The sequence below is a fragment of the Lithobates pipiens genome, unplaced genomic scaffold, assembly GCF_037356315.1.
Source record: "Lithobates pipiens isolate NorthernLeopardFrog02 unplaced genomic scaffold, aLitPip1_a1.2 Scaffold_19, whole genome shotgun sequence".
Classification (NCBI taxonomy): Eukaryota; Metazoa; Chordata; class Amphibia; order Anura; family Ranidae; genus Lithobates; species Lithobates pipiens.
In genome coordinates, this window is record NW_027507764.1 from 76,853,589 (window position 1) to 76,877,882 (window position 24,294).

General features: G+C 41.5%; 1 protein-coding gene across 1 annotated transcript in view; it reads left to right on the plus strand.

Annotated features, from left to right (window-relative positions):
• Window positions 1-24,294, plus strand: part of PLXDC2 (plexin domain containing 2) — an 811,301-nt gene that overhangs the window by 557,982 nt on the left and 229,025 nt on the right. Inside the window, exons 5-6 of the mRNA XM_077490934.1 lie at window positions 929-1,051; window positions 11,215-11,333. Coding sequence (XP_077347060.1) covers window positions 929-1,051; window positions 11,215-11,333 — 242 coding nt within the window. The remainder of the gene's footprint in view (window positions 1-928; window positions 1,052-11,214; window positions 11,334-24,294) is intronic.

Below are 24,294 nucleotides of genomic sequence, written 5' to 3' on the forward strand. Positions count from 1 at the left end.
GAACAGGTTTTACCTGCGATTATCGCTAGCGGCTGTTATAGCTGCTAGCAATAATCACTGTCTTCTCCCTGTGGGGATGGCTTCTTTCGCCCTCCACTGCCCTCCCCCGCCCCACAGGCGGGAGAAGACAATGGCCCGCAGGAGGGATTCCCGCATCAACATTGTCTGTGTTGATGGGGGAATCAAGCAAGTTAATTTCCTGCAATTCATGGTTGCAAGAAATAAATTTGCTCCGTGTATGGCCTGCCTTAGTTCAACTTCCGAGCTATTGCTACCATTGGCCTAAGTAAATTCACCATTATGATATATGGAGAACTTAGATTGGTGATAACAATAGCCTGGCTGAAAAGGCAAGCTCCTTCCAATTGTGACAAGGAACAGGTTTTTGTCGCAAAGGAGAAGGAAAGATATGAAACTATTCAGGGATCAAAATCTGCAAACCCAAAGAGGAGTCATCTGTTTAGGCAGAAGCTGTATATTTAAATTGTCAGCTACATTTCTCATGACAATCTGCTTCATAGCCATGAACAACTCCAGGGATATTTTAGATTTCTGAGAAGGTAATTGAAGCAGCATAAAATAAAATACAAAAATGTGAATGCGTTGGAATTAATGCAAAGGAAACCAGTTAGCAAACACAGCATAAAAGTAGAGAACGAGTCCTGCAATATGTCGGAACATATGCTTTTTGAGCAATTTCTGGTCTTCTGAGCAGATGTGATTCCCATTGCTTTGCGGTACTCAGACCTCTGTAATTCTACCAAACACATATAAAGTATCCTTAATTGGCAAATTTGTGGTGTATTATAGATCACGCCAGCGATAAGTAAGCTCCTGCAAAGAACACACAAAGCTTGTGTTAGCATTTTCAATTCCCTGCTGTTGGTGGATAAAGGAAAAGTGTTCTAATATGTGTGTCTTTCCTCAGGTTTTATATATACGGGAGAAGTTGTGCATCGGATGCTCACAGCAACTCAATATATTGCTCCCTTGATGGCCAATTTTGATCCGAGCGTGTCCCGAAATTCTACCGTCAGATACTTTGACAACGGTATGTAATGCTGTGTTTTGTGAATTCAGTGCTGAACCTTGAGTGCTGGCTTTTATATTTATAGGCCACTAAGCCCAACCTTAAGCTGGCCATACACTAGTACAGAGTTTCTCAACCTTTTTTCTGTCAAGGCACCATTCAAAATTATGAACAATTTCAAGGCACCCTCCAAAATCATGGACAGTCTTGAGGCTCCCCATTCTAAAATGTAAAATCTATTCTGATAGTTTGCACATAATGCAGCAATATCAATACATGTAGGACACCAAACCCAACCCAACCCATGTAGGACACCCAACGTTACAGGTATTCCAATGTTTCTCTTCTCCTTTAGTTTTCCATCACTTTGCTAATGAGACCCCAAAGCTGTTGGAGAGAAGCAGGGGAGGGTCAAACAAGAATGATATGGAGGCAACTGACATCCTCCTTATCAACTGATGATGTCATTGGAACAGTTGCATCCGAGCTACTACCTCCTGTGTAATGCCTGGTGAGGTTCAAGAACACAGCACTCAACCTACCAAGTCTCTGTAACCTCCATATAGTCCATGCAAAAAAGGAGAAAGGCCGGTGCTATGAAAGTCAGCTAAAACATTGTTTTATTATTGCATGTGAACAGCAGTCAACAAGTACGCCATTTTGTTATTGCATGTGAACAGCAGTCAAAAAATTTATTTTTTTTGACTGCTGTTCACATACAATAATAAAACAATATTGTAGCTGACTTTCATAGCACCAGCCTTTCTCCTTTTTTATGATCAGAAGGCAGTCAGAAGGTTGTAATGGTGTACAATGAAAAAGGCAGGTTTCATCCACCCACTGGCTTGTACACAATTTGGGGCAATTTTTAGGATTTTGCCAAGGCACCCCTGAAGCAACCTCAAGGCACCCCAGGATGCTTGGTCACCCTGGTTTAAAAAGGCAGCAATAGTAAAATATTTTCTAATGATTCGTTTGGTCAAATTGGTGTCCATTTTCAACCACAGTGATGAGAAAATTCAAAGGACCAGGATGGAATTTTTTTCTCTAACATAGTTAGTCTGGTTAAAAAAAGGCACAAGTCCATCCAGTTCAACTTACAAAGAAAAAATAAAACACACAAACAAATAGAAAACCTCCATATACAGAAACCTAAACCCTCAGTTAATCCAGAGAAAGGGAAAAAACAATAAATCATGGTCCAATTTGCTCCATTGTAAGAATGTATTTGAATGTATCCTTTAATCCAAAATCAAATGTTAAAAGGAAATGTTAAAAGCAAATACAATTTTAAAGTACTTTCAAAACAACATTCCTCAAGCCAACAACTGTACTTGGAAAAGTTTATTCAAAAATCTACTAGTGTATGGCCAGCTTTAAGATGTCTTACTTAGAAAGTCACAATTGTAATTTGAGATATTTAAAGCTGGGATAAGCAAATGTTGTCTAAATACAAGAGTTGTGTCTCATCTCAAGCGATGGATTTATATTCTTTGTAGTTATTGAGGAATATTTTAAAATTAATATTTTTGTGGTTAGAGTTCAGATTTAAAGGGATACTTGCTTTTTTCTTTAACCACTGCAGTTATACTACGGCAGGTTGGCTCCCCTGCACGAGCCGTCGTAGCTATACGTCGGCTCACAGGGTTGGGATAGCAAGCGCGCACGCACACTGCACAGCGGGGGTGTCGATGCTCATGGCCGATGGTCGCAATGACCGCCAGCCACGAGCGATCATGAGCCGGAGACACAGAACAGGGGCGAGTGTCTGTAAACACACACTTCCCTGTTCTGACAGGAGTGACAGATCATGTGTTCCTATTAGCTAGGAACCGGAATCCGTCAGTCCCCTTCCCCTTCAGTTAAAATCACCTCCCAGGGAACACAGTTAACCCCTAGATTGCCCCCCTTGCTAACCCCTTTACTGCCTATTTTTACATTAATTAATGCATCTTTATAGCATTGATCGCTGTATTAATGACAATGGTCCCAAAAATGTGTCAAAGTTGTCTGATGTGTCCGCCATAATGTCGCAGTCATGATAAAAATCACAGATCGCCGCCATTACTAGTAAAAATAAAAATAATAATAAAAATGCTATAAATCTATCCCCTATTTTTGTAGACGCTATAACTTTTTAGCAAACCAATCAATGTACGCTTATTGCGATTTTTTTAACCAAAAATATGTAGAAGAATACATATCGGCCTAAACTGAGAAAAAATTAACTTTTTTTAAAAAACGGGGATATTTATTATAGCAAAAAGTACAAAATATTGTGATTTTTTTCAAAATTGTTGCTCTTTTTTTTATTATAGCATAAAAAATAAAAAACGCAGATTTAAATACCCCCAAAAGAAAGCTTTATTTGTAGGAAAAAAAGAACGTCAATTCTGTTTGGGTACAACGTCGCACGACCACGCAATTGTCAGTTAAAGCGACGCAGTGCCGAATTACAATAAGTGCTCTGGTCAGGAAGGGGGTAAATTCTTCAGGGGCTCAACTGGTTAACTAATTTCATCTGGTAAATAAAATTATGATTTAAAAAAAAAAAATTACATATTTTAGAACAATGTATTTTTACATGTTTATGGTATGAACTGGTTAATTAAATTTTCTTGGAATTTAGTTTGATAAGGTCTTGTTTTTGGTACCCTTTGTGCACTGGTCCAAATCATTTGGTGGAGGGGGGATTATGGTGTGCGGTTGTTTCAGGGGTTGGGCTTGGCCCTGCCGTTCCAGTGAAGGGAACTCTTAAGGTGTCAGCATACCAAGATATTTTGGACAATTTTGTGCTCCCAAATTTGTGGGAACATTTTGGGGATGGCCTCTTCCTGTTCCAACATGACTATGCACCAGCGCACAATGCAAGGCCCATAAAGACATGGATGAGCGAGTTTAGGGTGAAGGGACTTGGCTGGCCTGCACAAAGTCCTGACCTCAACCCTACAAAACAACTTTGGGATGGATTTGAGCCGAGACAGGCCTTCTTGTCCACATCAGTGCCTGACCACACAAATGCGCTTCTGCAAGAATGGTCAAACATTCCCATTATCATGTTGGAATATTGCCTTGTGGCCCAGTCTCCATAAGGAGGGGATTATGCTCTGCTTCAGTATGTCACAGTACATGTTGGCATTCATGGTTCCCTCAATGAATTGTAGCTTCCCAGTGCAGGCAGCACTCATGCAGCCCTAGACCATTACACTCCCACCACCATGCTTGACTGTAGGCAAGACACACTTGTATTCATACTCCTCACTTGGTTACCACCACACACGCTTGACACCATCTGAACCAAATAAGTTTATCTTGGTCTTATCAGACCACAGGACATGGTTCCAGTAATCCATGTCCTTAGTCTGCTTGTCTTCAGCAAACTGTTTGCGGGATTTCTTGGGCATCATCTTTAGAAGAAGCTTCCTTCTGGGACAACAGCCATGCAAACCAATTTGGTGCAGTGAGCGGCATATGGTCTGAGCACTGACAGGCTGGCCCCTCCACCCCTTCAACCTCTCCATCAATGATGGCAGCACTCATACATCTATTTCCCAAAGAAAACCACTGGATATGACGCTGAGCGAGTGCATTCAACTTCTTTGGTCGACTATGGTGAGGCCTGTTCTGAGTGGAACCTGTCCTGTTAAACTGCTGTATGGTCTTGGGCACTGTTTCAGGGTCTTGCCAATCTTCTTATAGCCTAGGCCAGTGATAGCTAACCTTGGCACCCCAGTTGTTTTGGAACTACATTTCCCATGATGTTCAACTACACTGCTGAGTTTATGAGCATGATGGGAAATGTAGTTCCAAAACATCTGGGGTGCCAAGGTTCGCCATCACTGGCCTAGGCCATCTTTATGTAGAGCAAAAATTCTTTTTTTCAGATCCTCAGAGAATTCTTTGCCATGAGGTGCCATGTTGAACTTCCAATGACCAGTATTTGAGAGCAATAGCGCCAAATTTAATACACCTGCTCCCCATTCACACTTGAGACTTTGTAACACCAACAAATCACATCACACCGGGGAGGGAAAATGGCTAATTGGGCCCAATTTGGACATTTTCACTTTTGTTGCTAGCAGTTTAGACATTAATGGCTGTGTATTGACTTATTTTGAGAGAGCAGCACATTTACACTGTTATACAAGCTGTACACTCACTACTTTACATTGTAGCAAAGTGTAGTTTCTTCAGTGTTGTCACATGAAAAAATATAATAAAATATTTACAAAAATGTGGGGTGTATTCACTTTTGTGAGATACTGTGTATATATATATATATATATATATATATATATATATATATATATATATATATATATATATATATACACACAGTATCTCACAAAAGTGAATACTGTGTGTATATATATATATGAAGTTTTGATTTTAGAAATTCTTCGAATGAGATTTTCTTTCAGTCTTTAATGGTGAGCTACAAGCGAAAACATTGTTGGTTCTTTCATTCTATATTGCACACAGAGTATTTAACGTTTAATATTATCAAGCAAAGGAAAAACACTATTTAGTAAACCGTCATTCAGTGCTGAACACATTGCTTTGGCTGTGAGGCAAAGAGACATTGAGATAGAATCACCATTATAACCTAAATAATAAGCAAAAGCGAACCATTGCTTCTGGTGCTTTAAACAAAAGACAAACACATTGATCTGGAAGCAATTGTAACAAAGAATGTTATACTAATAGCTTACTTAATGAAGTCTATAGATAATAGCTCTGTGTATCGGCTAACGACTCACAAAATCTCTTTCTAACACACTAAAGGGAAAAGAAACCCTTCCCTTAGACAAGTAATGGTCTGTAAGGGGATTATTAAAACTGTTTGAAAATGTTTAACTTTTTTTGTCCTTATCAGAATATTTTCTTCCAAATGCAAACTCTTATTAAAAAGAGGCACTGGGAACTTCCAGACATGCACAGATGTCAGATTAAAGAATAAGTTATCCCAACACTTCATATTCCTGATGTGTATACTGTACCATGTACTTGTATGAGAAAGTCTCCTGCACTCTTTGCCCTTGTACACACGGTTGGATATTCCGATGGACAATGTCCGATAGGACCGTGTTGTCGGATAATCCGACCGTGTGTGGGCTCCATCGGACTGTTCCGTCGGAGTATCCGACAGACCAAGTTTTCCAGCTGGGCTATAACATTTTCCGACAACATGATCCGATCGGACTTTGTCCGATTGTGTGTAGAGAATTCCGATCAGACAAAGTGCCACGCATGCTCAGATCAAATTCCTAGACCAAAGCTATTGGCTACTAGCCTGAACGTAGTCCCATCGTAACGAAACTACATCATCACGTTCTGAACGATCGGATTTTCCGACAACTTTGTCCGACCGTGTGTATGCAACAGTTTCGGACAAAATCCGTCGGACAAAATCTGTCGGACAAAATCCAACGGATGTGGTTGTCAGTATGTCCGACCGTGTGTACAAGGGCTTTGTATTGCTTCCTTTGTGTGAAGTCCCTGGTGTTCCTGTCATTCCCTCTGCTTGCCTATTAAAAACTGACCAAACTAGGCATGATAGTATAGCCTGGTCAATTCTCTAGCTGTGCTGATATCTCAGGCTGCTCTCCTGCAATGATTAGACCTGTGCTGAGGAGCTTCAGTCTCGTGTAAAACTGTAGCAGCTGACTTCTAATAAACAGACACTCACCTATTCCACGATCCAGCATCTCCTGTCACCAGCATGTTAACTGTGAGTATCCAGCTTTGACAGCTTGTGTCTTCACAGCCGGGTGCTCGCTGTGCATGCTTGAGGCATGGTGCGCATTGTGAATGGTCCAGTAATATGCTGGGACCTATCCTCGAGGCAAAATCAGGTACCCACTCCCCAAAAGTGCAATTTTTTTTACCAAGAGTGGGGGACGAAACCGTAAAGTGAAACTTCCCCTTTTGGGTGGAGCTCCACTTTAAGGAAAACAAACAAGCTCAATAGCTCTGACTAGGTTACTCTCACACAGCAAGGCTTCCCTCAATTTAATTGTCTCAGAAAGATTTTAACCAATATAAATCTGCATTCCAAAAATACAATTCTAGCCTCTTCACTGCCAGACCTATTTTATCACTCTCATTACCAACTTATCATCCCGTCCCCATCAACTCTTCTCTACCTTTCTCTACCAACTCTGTACTTCGTCCTCCTTTGCCTCCACCCACTAACTCACTCTCTGCCCAGGAGATCGCCAATAACTTCAAACAGAAGATTGATACAATTTGTGAGGAGATCTCCACCTGCCCTCTGGATCCTGTTCCCTCGCAAATGCTACGTTCACCCTCTGGCTCTATTCTACACTCTCTAACCCACATCTTCAATCTCTCCCTCTCTTCTGAATCTTAACAACCTACTCCCCATCTCCTTGCTCCCTTTTTTATCCAAACTCCATGAACGTCTGGTCTTCAATCTGGATTTAGTCCTCAACACTCCACAAAAGCTGCTCTCCTAAAACTAACAATCTACTAAAGACCAAAACCAATGGATACTATTCTGTACTCCTACTCCTGAACCTTTCTGCTGCTTTTGATATGGTTGACCACCCTCTCCTCCTCAAAAAACTCCACACCTTTTGTCTCACTGACTGTACTATTCACTGGTTCTCTTCCTATTTTTCCAACCGCATCTTTACCATTACTTACAATTCTACTACCTCCTCTCCTCTTCCTTTCTCTGTTGGGGTCCCCCCAAGGTTCTGTTCTTGGACCTCTCCTATTTTCAATCTATACCTCCTCCCTCGGTCAGCTGATAGCCTTCTATGGCTTTCAATACCATCCATTTCTCTACCCCTCAGCTCACTCCCTCAGTCTCCTCACGTATCACTAAATTACTAACAGACATATCAGCCTGGATGTCACACCACTATCCACTATCAACCTATCCAAAATGTAACTTATTATTTTCCTCCACCACGTGCTCCTTCCCTTGATCTCTCTGTCAAAACCGATGGCACAAATATAAGCCCATCACTGCATGCCAAGGTCCTAGGTGTAGACCTGGACTTTGAACTCTCCTTTAAGCCCCACATCCAATCACTGTCCAAATCTTGCCGCCCCAACCTCCGCAACATCTCCAGAATATGCCCCTTTCTAACCAATGACACAACAAAGCTCTTAATTCACTCCCTGGTCATCTCTCGCCTTGACTACTGCAACTCCCTTCTCATTGGCTTATCTCTCTCTACATAGGCTATCCCCCTTCAATCCATGAATGCTGCTGCTAGAATCATCCACCTTACTAATTGCTCTGTATCTGCTAATCCCCTCTGTCAATCCCTCCACTGGCTTTCTCTCACCTACCGAATTATATTCAAAATACTAACAACAATTTACAAAGCCATTGATAATTTAGCCCCTAGCTATTATACTAGCCTAGTCTCAAAATACCAACCTAATCATTCTCTCCGTTCCTTTCAAGATCTAGTTCCCTTATCACCTCCTCCCATGCTTGTTTCCAGGGCTTTTCCAGAGCCTCTCCAATCCTATGGAACTCCCTGAAAACTTTCCCTTTCAGAGAAGCCTACCCTACCCACACCTAACAACTGTATTTTCATTTTCATCAGTTCGTCCCCCACAATTATTACCGTTTGTTTCACTTGACCCTCCCTTCTAGATTGTAAGCTCTAATGAGTAGGGCCCTCTGATTCCTCCTGTATTGAATTGTATTGTAACTGTACTGTCTGCCCTCATGTTGTAAATTGCAGTGCAAACTGTTGGTGCTATATAAATCCTGTATAATAATAATAATAATAATAATAATAATAATAATAATAAGTTGTTAGTATAAATGTCATATACAATTACTTTTTCTAGCAACAATTAAAATAATCTTGGTCTCTTTCATCCAGTTTTGGTCTGGCCCTTATGTCTGTATTTATATGGTTTCAACTCTTATTGATATCTGAATTGGAGCAATATCTTAACTCAAGGCCACAAGCTCAGCACATCTTATTAGTACAGGCATGTGGAGCAAATGTCCCCAGGTTTAGCCCCCTTTTAAGTACAGGGCCTTTCTGTTAACAATTTTTTATGCGAACAACTTGACTACATGTGCAAGTCTAACTTCTAGACTTGCACATGTAGTCAGATGAAGGAACATGTCAAACAAACTTAATAGTTTAGGCGAGATGGCTCCCACACAGCATGGCTTCCCTCAATAGGCACTCTAAAAAAGCTCAAACTATAGAAATAAAGAAAGCAGTGCCAGACCAAAACCAGATAAAAAATACACAAATCACACCAAGATATACTCATGGCTCTTGTATTTAGATGATATTTGCTCATCCTAGAATTGCATGTTAAAGTGTATTGAGGAATCTCTGGAATATAGTAAGTTTATTGATATAAAAGGTTACACAGCAGTCATCTCAAAAGCATCCTGTTGCATTTCACACAACTTGGCCTTATGAGTAAGCATTTTTGAACAAAATAGGTCAAGGTATTTCTGGGATGACTGCTGTGTAATCTCTTATATCGTTGAACTGTCTGGATTCCAGGGATTCTTTGGTAACGGACCATTTTTATTATTGCATCCTGAGTTCACTGGCACACAGACAGGTGGGCTATTTCTTTTGAATGTTAAAGTATATATCCAGTCCAATTGAATTATTATTATTATTTATTTATTTTTGGGGGGGGGGGGGAGTGTTAGGGAAGGGTTATTCATTATTCTTCATAGAGATGAGATCTGTGCAAACCGAATGAGGTTATACCTCAAACAGTAGTCAGAGGAGTGGGTGTCACAACTGGAGCAGTGTTGCCAACTGTCAGTATTTTTACTGGCTGCCAGTAAAAATCTGGAACTTTTCTACTGCCAGTAAATGCCAATGGCACAGAAAGTTCTGGGCACCAGTCCTCAGGAAAGATGTACTGGAAATGGAGCGAGTACAAAGAAGGGCAACAAAGATAATAAAGGGTCTGGAGGATATTAGTTATGAAGAAAGGTTTTGAGCATTGAACTTATTCTCTCTGGACAAGAGACACTTGAGAGGGAATATGATTTCAATTTATAAATACCATACTGGTGGTGACCCCACAATAGGGATAAAACTTTTTCGCGGAAGAGAGTTTAACAAGACACATGGCCACTCATTAAAATTAGAAGAAAAGAGGTTTAACCTTAAACTATGTAGAGGGTTATTTACTGTAAGAGCGGCAAGGATGTGGAATTCCCTTCTACAGACGGTGGTCTCACATAGTTGATGAACAAAAGAGGTGCATCTAAGCCCTTGTACAGGCGGTCGGACATTCCGACGGAAAATGACAGATCGGACCGTGTTGTTGGATAATCCGACTGTGTGTGGGCTCCATCGGACTGTTTCCGTCGGAATATCCGACGGACAAAGTTTTAGAGCTGGGCTATAAAACTTTCCGACAACATGATCCTATCGGACTTTGCCTGATTGTGTGTAGAGAATTCCGATTGAACAAAGTGCCAGGCATGCTCAGATCAAATTCCTAGACCAAAGCTATTGGCTACTAGCCTGAACATAGTCCCGTCGTAACGAAATAACGTCGTCATGTTACGTACGATCGGATTTTCCGACAACTTTGTCCGACCGTGTGTATGCAACACAAGTTTCGGACAAAATCCGTCTGACAAAATCCGCCGGATTTTGTTGTCGGAATGTCCGACCATGTGTACAAGGGCTAAGCATGCAGGCATCCGGGGTAAAGCTGTCCACATAGACCATCCTCTGCACCGCCGGATCTCACCACTGTCAGTCTGCAATCGGGACCCGAAAGACTACCCTGCAGTAGAGTGATCTGAAAGCGAGGCTTGAACCACTCGTGGAGTGCAGAGTGGAAGAGACAACATCGATGGCTGTGAGGAGGATGGTCTATGTGGACAGCTTTACCCCAGATGTCTGCATACTTAGATGTGCCGCTTTTAATCATTAACCATGTGAGTTGCTAAAGTTTGTAGCCTAAATACTAAAATCTGCACTTAAAACTGTAATTTTGAACTTTTGGAAATACCAGTAAAAACTTGGCTGTGCCTCTAAAATATGGGTGTTGTGTCAATAAGTTTCAATCTGGTCGGTTGGCAACGCCACATTGGAGCCCAAATATTTTTTTTTCTCGTTTTTGTTTCAACTTTAACTGGTGGATTGTGATTTGTACCAGGTTTTTTCTTATAGTTTGTTTTTATTTTGCAGGTACTGCACTAGTAGTTCAGTGGGATCATGTTCACTTGCAAGATAACTACAGCCTTGGGAGCTTCACTTTTCAGGCCACCATAATCAACGATGGGCGGATAGTGTTTGGATATAAGGAAGTAAGTAAATATATTAGTGCTATCAGTGATATACTCTCACTGGCCACTTTTTTTTAGGTACACCTTGCTTGTATGGGGTTGGACCCCCTTTGGCCTTCAGAACTGCCTTCATTTTTTTGTAGCATAGATTCAACAAGGTGTTTTGGTACATTCTGACATGATAGCATCAGGCAGTTGCTGCATTCTGTGCATTAAGAGAAAACAAAGCCTTCTGTGTGCAGCCGTTCGTATGTATGCTAGTCCGACGGACAAAAACTGACGCTAGGGCAGCTATTGGCTACTGGCTATGAACTTCCTTATTCTAGTCCAGTCGTACGTCATCATGTTCGAATCCATCGGACTTTGGTGTGATTGTGTGTGGCCAAGTCCGTTCATTCGGAAAGTCCGTCGGAACTCCGCCGAAACTCCGTTGGAAAGACCGCCGGACCTAGTCCCTCGAAAAGTCTGGTCGTGTGTACGCGGCATTAGAAGAAAACCTGTTAGAGTCTGCCAAAGACTTATGACTGGAGCGGAGGTTCACCTTCCAGTTGGACAATAACCCTAAACATACAGCCAGAGCTACAATGGAATTGTTTAGATCAAAGCATATTCATGTGTTAGAATGGCCCAGTCAAAGTCCAGACATAAATCCAATTGAGAATCTGTGGCAAGACTTGAAAATTGCTGGTCACATATGCTCTCCATCCAATCTGACAGAGCTTGAGCTATTTTGCAAAATTTCAAGGGGTATGAACACTTTTTGGCTGACTATAAGTGTGAGATCTTTACTGAATAGTTGCAGCTGTCCTGTTATACACGTATATTATTATTTTCATCATCACACATAGCAGAACTTGGGTATTCCATAAAAACATATCAGATATCTTTTACTAATTTCCTTTCACTTTAAGCCCAAAAGATTTTATATTCAACTTCCTAATATACAGGTTAACGACAATTACAGTTATAAAGATCTCATATCACTGTAATCTAGCCTGGATCATTCTCTCGGTCTTGATTTTCTTGATGGTGCACTTTCTTTAATAAGTCACAACTGAGAGGTTTTGCAATTTAAAGTTCTTATGTGCTCAGCAAGAAATAATACGACTTGAAAATCACCAGGGCTATTCATTAAAGTAGAAGCCCAGCTAAGACCTTTTTTTATGTTTTGAATAGAAGGTGGAAGATTTAAGCTGGCCACATGGGTCATGGTCTGATTGTGCAATCTCCTTCAGATACAGTAGATATAGTAGTTACATACAGATGTAGTGAAAGAGCCCGTGTGTGCCATGTGTGGGAATCACTGTAAGTGTACAGAATTACATGTTGTTTGGTAGGAAAAAAAGTAAACTTGTATGGTTTTTAACAGCCTATTTATTTATTTGCCTCTATGTATTTGCCTTAAAGCTGAGGAGCAAACATCTAAATTACATATATGTAAGCTGTATCATGTTAACCATTTCATTGTGCAATTTACAAACCCCCTCACACAGTACAGCCCCGTCTAACAGGGCAGGAATTTTGCTCTGCTGCAGTTCAGGAACACTTACAGGTCTCTTCATCACCGCCAACCTGTGACTGGACAGTAAAAAGAGAAGCAGCTCCTCTTTCTGTCACTCTGTTCTCTCCTCCTTTCAGAATGCTTCTTGAACTACAGACAAATATTGATCTTCTTGTTCTGCTGCCTCCTTCACCAGTCTGAGCTCTACTATGTTCTACTATGTTCAAGAGGCTGATACTAAAGCGTACTATGCACTAGTTTGTTCAATCTTTTTTTATTTTAAAGCGGAGCTCCACCCAAAAGAGGAAGCTCCGCTTGTCTGCCTCCTTCCCCCCTTCCCTGCCACATTTAGCATCTTTCGAGGGGGGGGGGGAGTGGGTACCTGGTTTTGACAGGTACCCGCTCCCACTTCCTGCTGAGTTTGCTGTGGCCTCCCTCCTCCTTCCCTTGCAGCATGCGCAGTAGGGTACCTGCTGTGAAGCTGCAAGGCTTCACTGACAGTTTTAGTGGAGATGGTGGAGATGGCGGCTGCTGCATCCAATAGCCAATTGAAAAATCGGCTCAGGTGAGAACACTGCTGGATTCCTGGACAAGTAAGTGTCCAAATATTAAAAGTCAGCAGCCAGAGTATTTGTAGCTACCGACGTTACATGTTTTCTGAAGGAGTCTGAAGCTCCTCTTTGAGAATGTTTGTTTGATTTTTTAATTGTTAGTGGGACCATTTTCAACTGCAGTCACAAGAAAATTCAAAGGAGCACTTCACTTGTAAATGTGATGTTCGTTTGAACAAATCCTTTCGTACTAAAATCGAATGTTAAAAGCAAAAATATTTTAAGTACAGTAAAATTTCGGATTGCGAGTAACGCAGTTTATGAGCGTTTTGCAATATCAACATTTTTTTTTTTTTAATCCTGACTTGATTTGCGAGCGTTGTCTCGCAAGACAAACAGAATTCAAGCATCTGGGGTGCGCAGTACCGCATGTGGCCAGAGGCGCAAGGGCGCCGGTGATGCGCAGAAACACTCAGAAACACTCAGAAATGCTCAGTTTTTGAGTGTCTCTGAGTGTCTCCTATCGTCTCAGAGTGTCTACGAGTGTCTCAGAGAGTCTCCTTTGTGGTCTCTGAGCATCTCTGAGTGTTTCCAAGTGTCTCCAGCTCCCGCCCACCTCTGGCTACATGCCATACACTAGCAGTGACACTGGAACAAATTATCGGAGTTTCCATTGATTCCAATGGGGAAACTCGCTTTGATATACGAGTGCTTTGGATTACAAGCATGCTTCTGGAAGGGATTATGCTCGTAATCCAAGGTACTACTGTACTTTTGAACAACATTCATTGGGTCATCAAATGGACTGAGAAGTGTTGTACAAATTTTCAAATGATTGTTCATTTGTAAATGTATAAGTGTATGGCCAGCTTAAGTCAAACTGAGACAATTACACTGTTTGTATTTATAAAATATTTATTGTTGTATCCTCCTTATCTCCTTCTGCAAAAAGTGGTTTATAGAGTTTAGAAACTCAAGATGTGTTCTAATAAAAATAGTTTGTAAATAAAAAAAGGAGCTCAAGGTGAGCTAAAGCAGTAACTCATTCGTTACAGGATAGTTCTTTCCAAAGTTTCAATGAAACACAGCATGCCTGAAAGCAAAATACGTGTGTTGTGCCCGGTCTTTGACTAACCCATAGTGCTTTACAAATGTTTTGACTTTACTTGTCCTACTACAAAAGCCTTTGAATTTGGATGGCAATCAGGCATCTAACGTTTGGAGAAGTAGTTCATGTGATGACATCAGAGATGTTCTTTGCATCACTTATGCTCATGGTGCAAGATGACATGGCGATGCCCTTCCAGGGTACAGGTCAATGACACCTTGCACTCACAATATGTCCTTAGTCATACAGATTAAAGTGGTTGTAAACCTCAGACATGAGAAATGGACAAAGCATATCCCTCTATGGAGTGCACTCATCTCAATTAAGAGCACTAATTGATTTTGAACAAAAATCGCACCACCCTCCTGTTGAAATCACATGCGGTCTTTAGCAGTGCGATTTGAGCCATTATTCTGTATGGCTCAAATCGCACCAAATCCACGACAAAATAGTGCAGGACCCTTTTTTTTTGGCCTCGCCAGAATGTTTTCACCCACGCCATCTGACTCTGAAAATCGCACTTTGTTTTGCGAACCAATTTGGGGGTGTTGTTAACTTAACATACACACCTACAGTGATTTGTATGAACCGTGTGTGATTTGGATGCGGTGTGGAATTTGCAGCGCACAAGTGTGAACTGGCATTTCTGTCTGTCTGCCGCCTGACAAGTTTTCCTTGACACCAAGAGAGAAAACTTGACAGGGAGTGGCCTCCAGCTGATTGACAATCTCAGTTCTCTTCTTGCCTGCTGTGTGAAGGGGGACGGGGAGGTCCCTGCCCTCCAATCAGCTCTCATTACTTTCCGGAGGCCCCTTTCACACTGGGGCGTTTTTCAGGCATGAAAAAAAAAATAGCGCCTGTATAGCGCTTGAAAAAATCTGGCCCCTTTCACTCCAGTGTGAAAGCCGGAGGGCTTTCCCACTGGAGCGGTGCGCTAGCAGGACGGTGAAAAAAGTCCTGCTAGCCGCATCTTTGGAGCGGTGAAGGAGCGGTGAATAAACCGCTCCTACCCATTGAAATCAATGCAGCGGCACTTTGCGGGTGGCTTTAACCCTTTTTCGGCCGCTAGCGGGGGTTAAAACCGCCCCGCTATCGGCCGCATACGCCGCTAAAACGACGGTAAAGCAGTGCCAAAAATTAGCGCCGCTTTACCGCCGCCGACGCTCCCGCCCCCGTGTGAAAGGGGCCTTACTGAGCTCTGCAAAGTGTAACTTCAGCTCTTTCCCTCGCCCTTTTTTCTAACAGCTCAGACAAGCTTTATAAATTCTGGACTTTAAACACTTGTAGATAAGAGAAGGATGCAAGGTAGAACTTATGTAGGAGGATTTGTTTCATCTCTGTGTATCACCTGAGCCTGAGGTTAATCACTTTACTGGGCATATGTAAAGGTTTACTACCACTTTAAATTATGTTGGACGTCATTCAGCCTGGAAGTCTGACAAGATCCTCAGGTGGAGAAAATATACTTTGGGTGACAGTGCGGGAGAGGTGATGAGTATTGAAGCCAAATATACTTTCCTATTTTTAAATTCTGGGTTTTTACTTGCCTAACAACATGGCATTCTGTACAATTTTGTGATTCGCATGCTTCTTTTTTAAAAAAAAAAGAAAAATATTTATTACCCAGTGTTAAGCTTTAATAATGGCAGCCTGAATTTTAGTCTTTACAGGTGTTCTTTAGGCCCCCACGCTTCCCTCATTTACATAAAGAAATCTATATTTGGGAGCCATTGTGCGTTTATATGAATTTGTTTAATAAATGCTTATTTCTGAATGAGTCACCTAATGTGCGCAGAAAAACAGTAATGTTCAACACCTTTATACATACAGTAGATAAAAATAAAAGTGTTGATAAGTTCTTTATGAAGTGCATGAATGCAGCACACAGCAAACGCTTGAGCTTCCTGACCTTATGCGTCATAGTCCTCCGTACTCTTCTGAGTACATCCAAAATAACAACAGCTGCTTTTGGTATAATTATAGACTTTTTACATTTCGAAACTTTCAGTATGCTCTACAGAAAATTGGTTAGAGAGTTATCTTTATTATTGGTTAAATTGATTTTTAGCATGCTGGAAGCTGTAGGTGTCAAAATACAGGATACATCTGCTCTAATTGCAAAGCAAGACAATTTCTAAAAATTAAAAAATGCAAATCGGTTCGTATTTTGTCCATGCCTTTTTGTGGCCCTGAGCAGAAGCTGATTTTGGAACACACTGGGGGTTATTTACGAAAAGCAAATCCACTTTGCACTATAAGTGCAAAGTGCACTTGAAGTTGCACTACAAGTGCACTTGGAAGTGCATTCGCTGTAAATCTGAGGGGTAGATCTGAAATGAGGGGAAGCTCTGCTGATTTTATTATCCAAACATGTGCAGGCTAAAATACTGTTTTTTATTTTCTTTGCATGTCCCCCTCGGATCTACAGCGACTGCACTTCAAAGTGCACTTTTAGTGCAATTTCAAGTACAGTTTGCACTTGTAGTGCAAGTGGATTTGTCTTTAGTAAATAACCCCCTTTAGCTGAAAAGAGTGCTCTCGAGCAACTGCAATTTATCATGCGAAGCTTAATTTTTCAAGTGATTTATGAATGGAAATAATTTTTTTAATCCTTTGAGCACTTTATTGTATAGAGTTGTTTTTTGTGCACATGCTTTATTCTGGGTGTCTGGCGTTTAGCTTCAAGGCCCAATTAAGCCATAATGATTTCTTACTGTAAGGCTAGGTTCACATTGCTGCGATGCGGGAACGCCGCGAATCCGCGGCGTTTTCCCGCATCGCATACCTCCCGCCGGCAGTTCACACTGCCCTATGCGGACGGCTGGGGGTGTCAATGTTATGTTAATGACACCCCCAGATCCGTCGGCATATCGCAGTGCGATCTGCCGACTCGCACAGGAATCGGATCGCATGGTGTGAACCCCCATGCGATCCGATTCTGTTGCGGACCCAAAAAAGGGTCCCGTGCGAGTTTGCTGCGGGACCGCTGCGAGTTCAGCCATACTATCTGTATGGCTGAACTCGCAGCGCTACGGAGATCGGATGTGATTTGCTGTGCGAATCACATCCGGTTCTCCCCCCGCAGCGGTGTGAACCCAGCCTAATACAGTAACACATGTGCTGTTCTTTTTATTGACATGGTATTTTCTGCTGCAAGGTTGAAAAAATTAGAATTGGACTGTTGCAGTGATCCAGCTCTCCAGCAGTAGATGACAGTGGTCATCGGTGGCTGCATCGGGTGGATGCACTTTGGCAACTTCGCCTTCTTTACCAAAAATTTTATTTTTATTAATCATGAATTTATTGCACATTGCACTCTGTTTATTGCACTTAATGATTCATTTTCACTGTTCACTTTATGATATTTAAATATTTTCCAAGAGACAGCACACCAACTCCACCTTTGGCGCTAAAAAACCCTCTTCCTGGCACTGGAAATGTATGAACCCACTTTTCAACAAGTTAGAAAGGAACCAATAAAAAAAAAAAAAAAAATGTGCTCCAATAAGTTAGAAGAAAGTAATGGGGGCAGGGTACACAGTATGGCAAGAAATGGTGGCAACACGAGTGCTTCTTCTTACAAATCTTTATTTGGCACTAACAGCAGTGCTACATCTAAAGTGCTAATGTGTTTTGGCTGAAGCCTTATTCATATCAATAAGGTTTACAATAAAATCTAATTTATATAGAAAAGAATATCCATTCCTCCTAAAAAGGGGGCAGTACAATTCCATTTAAAATCTATTTAAGGTGGAGCAGTAGTAGTTCTTAATACAGATGACTATAGGTTAGAAGCACTCAAACAATTAAATTACATCAGTACCTATACTCCCCCAGTCATCCTGTTTGTTTCAGTACCTATAAGCCACTGGATTCTGACCCTATTGACAGTAATCAGCGTGGCTTGTTGCAACTTTTGGACGATTGTGGAGAAATGGGAGTATTAAAACAGATGATCGTTGATTTTTTTATTTACACATAAACATGTGACCCCAATGTTCCACCACCTTCCAAAGCTGCACAAGCAACAAGCCCCTGTTCAAGGACGCCCAATAGTAGCAGGTATTGGATCCCCATTAGAAAGACTCAACAAATGGGTTAATGAACATTTACAACCCTTGGTAAAATGCCTACCCGGTTATCTTAAGGCCCGTACACACGATCTGACTTTTTGACAACAAACATGCAAATGAGCTGTTTTAAGGCAACATCCGACCGTGTGTACGCTCCATCGGACAAACTTTTTCGGTTTTCATCGGACAAATGTTGGCTGTGCGAACAGACAACCTTTTCGACAACATAAGTCCGACGGAGCAAAGTCCGATCGCGTGTACAGAAAACCATCGGACTTTGCAAACACGCATGCTCAGAGCCAATGCAAAAGATCAGACAACAGTACAGAAGTTGACCAAAAGTGGCGGTAAAGAGCAGAAAAAACACATGATTTGGTGAAAGTTGGCTGAAAAAGTCTGATCGTGTGCATGCTTAACAAGTTCAGGGCCAACGCCCTTTGTACAAAAGTCCACGGGAAAGTTTGTATAAAGTCTGATCGTATGTATGAGGCTTTAGAGATACAGGGCATCTACTGGCACATACGCATGAGATAAAATGGTTGTCCAATTGTTGTTGGATCACAGTGGATGGTAAAGCACTTTACTCCTGCATACCACACCACCTGACATTTAAAGCTCTTAATATGGACAGACCAGTATCTCTCTGAATAATGCTGTGGATGTAGACTCCAAAGTCACAGGCCACACTGCCTATTTCCATGACTCTTGTTGTCAAATCCCCATCCTGGAAAAGTGTTTGATACTGTGGTCCTTGGATGTAAAGTATTAAGTTATGGATTAGCACCACTGAGTTGCACTCCCTTTACGCTCTCCCAATCAACAGTTCATGTTCTACTCATGAAAAGTCGATTCCCAGTTTTCTCAGTCCGCTTAGCTCCTACTTCCTCCTCCATGCTGTACGGCGCATCCCCGCATGGGACGCCCGATCTTCCTGTAGTACTACATGATGGCTTTTGCTCCAGGGACCAGACATTGGCCTCCCTGGACTCCTCTGGCTATGCAGCTCTGGGGTCTCTGAGCCCCCAGGACTTTAAGCCTCCGCCCGGAGGCTCCAGGGTCTCTAAACCCCCGACCCTCCGTCCCTTCTCTCTCTCAACTCTCTGGACCTTCCCAGGACTCCCTTGGAGCATGAGACCCCCCTTTTTATTTGAGAGACCTCCCATTGACCAAGGAAATTGACTATTGGTCAATTCTCTCACATGGGTTCCCTGCCACTCAGTCCTTCCTCTCTTTCCAGCAAAATCCACTGTCAAACAGAGGAGGCATCCCTGAGCCCAACTGTAGGCCACACCCTCATCTACTCTGATACTCCCATCCCCAAATAAGCAACCAGGCCTAGAAAAGAGTAAGACCCTGATCAAATTTACCTATCTCTACATCCTATTCTCTAAATTAAAACACCACTAAGCACCTTCCTAAACGGAAGGGGCGCTACATGTATATGGGTTGGTGGGAGGAGATTTTTCTCTTCTCCCAAGATATATGGAGAATTCATCGATTGACATTGTCACTTTATAGCATTTTTTGCTATTTTAATGTTAATAGGACACAACAAGCCTGAGTACCGATATTCAACTCATTAAACTACAATTGTGTGTTAGAGCTTGGGTGAGTTTTTGTCTACATATTAAAGACACAGCATGGTCCTCACAAAGAACCCGATAGAAGGCCAGCAAGATTAATCATTTTGGTGTCTGATTTAGAGAATCTACTAATTTGCATAGATTTACTTGGTCAGGACTTTTGAAGAGTGTCCAATTGAAAACACAACTTGGCCCTGAGATAGATGTAACATATATATGCCAATTCTTGTACCTTAAACATTCCTCATTTGAAAATATGAGACCATTCCATTTTCAGGAATCCTTCAGAGAAGGATTTTGTCCATGAAAATGTTTGGCACTATAGCAACCTGATTTAAATCTTCTAATTAATCAGGATTGCTTCTTCTCTAAATTACGACAGATGTTCTTTTATCTAAATATTGGCTTAACTAACCACCTTGTGTGTTGGAGTTTGGGTTTCTTTGTTCACAGATGGAGAGTTTTATCCTCCTAGATTCTGTATTGTCCATAGGACAATGGCAATATGGTGAATTTATCCTTCTAACAGGGAACTTGGCACTCCGTTCCACCTTACCTGGCAGAGTTGATGTAGTTTGTTTGTTAGTGCCGGGGCGAGTTTCTGGCTTGGATCCTCTGCATTTGCAGCTCTGATATGTGAAATTCCAGAATAATGCTGAAAGGAGTCGATCGTCATTGTTCATTCTTGGAGCAGAATTTTACTCTGATCTCTAGAGTGGCTCATTTACTTATCTACGCATGGGAAACAATGATATGTTCAATAACCTTCATGCCTTGTTGCTTCCCTCTTCAAATTTCAAATCAAAAGTGGTATTTAAAATTTAAATGCCACAATCCAATCTCCAGAATGTAATTATGTGTTTCTGGTGGTTATGGATAGGTTAAAATAAATGGTAAAATTACCTTCTATGTAAAAAAAGTTTAACAAGACCATTTTTAAAGTAGAGCACTGGGCACATAATAAGTATGGGTCCATGGAGTAGACACCCCAACTATTGAAAAAAACTGTGTACAAAATGTAGAAGACTTCATAGAAACACTTTATCAACCCGAGAAAATCTTTCCTGTGCATTCTGCTAGGACCCTACTTAAAATAATAACAGTTGGAAGGAATGCTCCGCTTATTGTTGCTGGCCTAGTGCATTGAGATTAATTCTGGAAAGCCTTTAAATAAGCTTCCCTGATTTTCCTTCCAGGAGCATCCAGTGCAGAAGGTGGCACATAAAGCCAAATTAAAGTTTTTCTTTCTACAGTGTGATCAAACTCTAGTGCCCTTTGTACTGTCCAGGCATATTTGCAAACAATGCACAACTGCTAAAACAGGATTTTGGAGTTAGAGTACAACTGAAAGTTCCAGTATGACAGTCTAAACAAATACCAAATCCAGTTACTATGTGATGCATATGGCCCATAATGTAAACAAAAAACCTACTGACTCCTTCACTTGTGTCTCAGCCCTTGTACACACGGTCAGACATTCTGACAACCAAATCCGTTGGATTTTGTCTGACGGATTTTGTCCAACGGATTTTGTCCGAAACTGTTGCATACACGCGGTGCATAGCACTTTGTCCATCGGAGTAGGCTACACATGATCGGAGTATGTCCGATCGGAGAATTTTGGCAGAAAATTTTACGGACAAGTTGGAAAACTTGGTCCGTCGGATACTCCGATGGAAACAGTCCAATGGAGACCACATACAGTCGGATTATCCGACAAAACGGAAGGACACATTCCGTCGGAATCTACGACCGTGTAGGTGTGGCCAGATGCTGATTGACAAGTTATTGACTACTGAATATGCTGATAGTCACAGCAATATTCAATTTCATAGAATTTCATATATCAGTATTATATTACTTTTCCTTTTTTAGTTTTAATTTCATATGGTGCTGCATCTCACACTTGGGATGTAGGTATATATTGGTATTTTAAGTTCAGAGCACATATGGTTTATCACCTTTGGATGTGTTATATCTGTCACAGTATTGGTATTACCATTCACATATGAATATTCAATATATTTTTTGTGTAATTAAGGTGAGGGTGGTATATGATTGTGGGTCATAGAATATTATCACCCCTCATTATATTAGGGTAACGTCACTCAGCATGTCTTATTGTATTTGTTTTCTTTTTTTAATGCACAAAAAAAAAATGTGGAGAATAATACTAAGCTATGTGTTTTACTTCAAAAGAAGTTTGGGCATAGGCAGTTACATTTAAAAAAGTACTATGTAAAATTAACAAGGGACACCAACATAGTTGTATCTTTGATCTTAAAAAATATGGGATAATGGTGTTGTGGTAACTTGTCCAACAAAAAAACAAAAAAACAAGCATAATAATATTATTCTTGATATCATTCGAAAATAAAAGCCTTTTAAAATACGTTTGGCAGAACTCCATCAGTATCACCAGCAAAGCAGCTTCATTATTATCCCAATAAAGAAGAAGAGAATGTGCGCTGCATTTTGAGATTTCATAATTTGCTGCATCACGAATGTTAATTCTCCATTACGAACGTTAGTTTACAAGACCGACCGCTTCTGGCTCGTCCTTGCTTCCGAGTATGCCTGTTTGTACTTTGGGCTTTTGTACACACAATCTGAAAATCCGACAACAGGCATTTGTCTGTGGAAAATGTATAAGCTGGCCATCCAACATTTGTCTGTCGTCACACAGCCTGTCGTCACACAATTCCCATCAGAAAATATGATTGTGTGTACGAGGCTTAAGAGAAAACTTTAAATGCAGTTGCACCTATAATAAATTGCAACACTTTTTTTTTAATGGGAGGCCATGGTAAATGAAAGATGTTATTACAATGTGTTTCTGACTAAATACATATTTCTGTGGCTTCAGTATGTCGCAATTGCCATTCTTTTAGAACTGGATTATTTTATCTCTATTTCCTGTTCGTGTGTCCATCTTTTCCATCTATGGTATATATCTTTATAAAAAAAAGTATTTTTTACCTATTAAAGTGTTATATTGCAAATAACATTTTATTCAACCTCTAAAATCACAAGATTTGATATTTTCAAATGCTAGTAAAATTGATAACTTGTGTTGAAAATGAATAAATGGGTATCCCTGATGTTTCCTTAAACAGGACTGTGCAGATAGGTATGTCGGGGGGGTGTCCATTACCTAGGTATTTTTGTATGAAAAGTTCCCCTTTTTCTTATCATAGCGGCTTAGGACACATGATCATTAATTAGCCTTGCTTAGTTTGATATTACTTGTTGCCTTAGGAAGCTCTTCAGACTCCACTGAGACCTGATGTAAATGTGAACCAAGCTCCCTCAACATCTCCTCATTATAAACATTATCTACCAAGTATACAAATACCTTTTGCAGTAACTACCTTGCGAGTATGAAGGCTTCTTCTAGCTTATTATTAAACCATTAGGATGCCTCTTTCGCTGTAACGAGGGAAAAGAGACAAGCATTTTCCAATCATGGTGAAGGCTAAGCTTTCAAGAGCCCAGGGTCAGTCAATTGCTATCTTTTCTCTCCTTATTCTAAGGCCAGTGCTAGGAATAATAATTAGCTTTTAATAATCTGAGTCCAGCTTCTTACCACATGTAGTCTGCAGACACCTCGCTGCCTCCCCTCGCTTACATTAGGGTCTGTGTCATCAGTCTTTAGGCTCATGTCAGTGGTATCAGTTTTGCCGCGTACACACGTAGCCGACTATCCAGCGGACTTAGTCTGGCGGACTTCCCGCCAGACTGTCTGTCCGAGTTTCCGAACGGGCTACTTGCCCACACACGGCACTTTTTCAGTGGACTAATACTAAGTCCGCTGTACTATCCGCCGTACTTTTGAAATTAACGGACTCACCCACACACGCGGAGGAAAGTCCGCTCATTTCGAGCGCGTCTCCAGGTAGGCGGGGCCCACGAAGGAGACGTCGCTGACCCCGCCACCTGGTATGGACTTAAAGGGGAACCCCAACGCCGGAAAAAATCTGCGTGTGGTTCCCCCCCAGGTCCACATCAGACCCTTGTCCGAGCACACTACCCGGCCGGCCAGGAAAGGGGGGGACGAGCGAGCGCACCCCCCCCCTCCTGAGCCGTACCAGGCCACGTGCCCTCAACATGGGGGGCACCTTGGGGAAGGGGGGGCCGCGCGGCCCCCCCACCCCAAAGCACCTTGT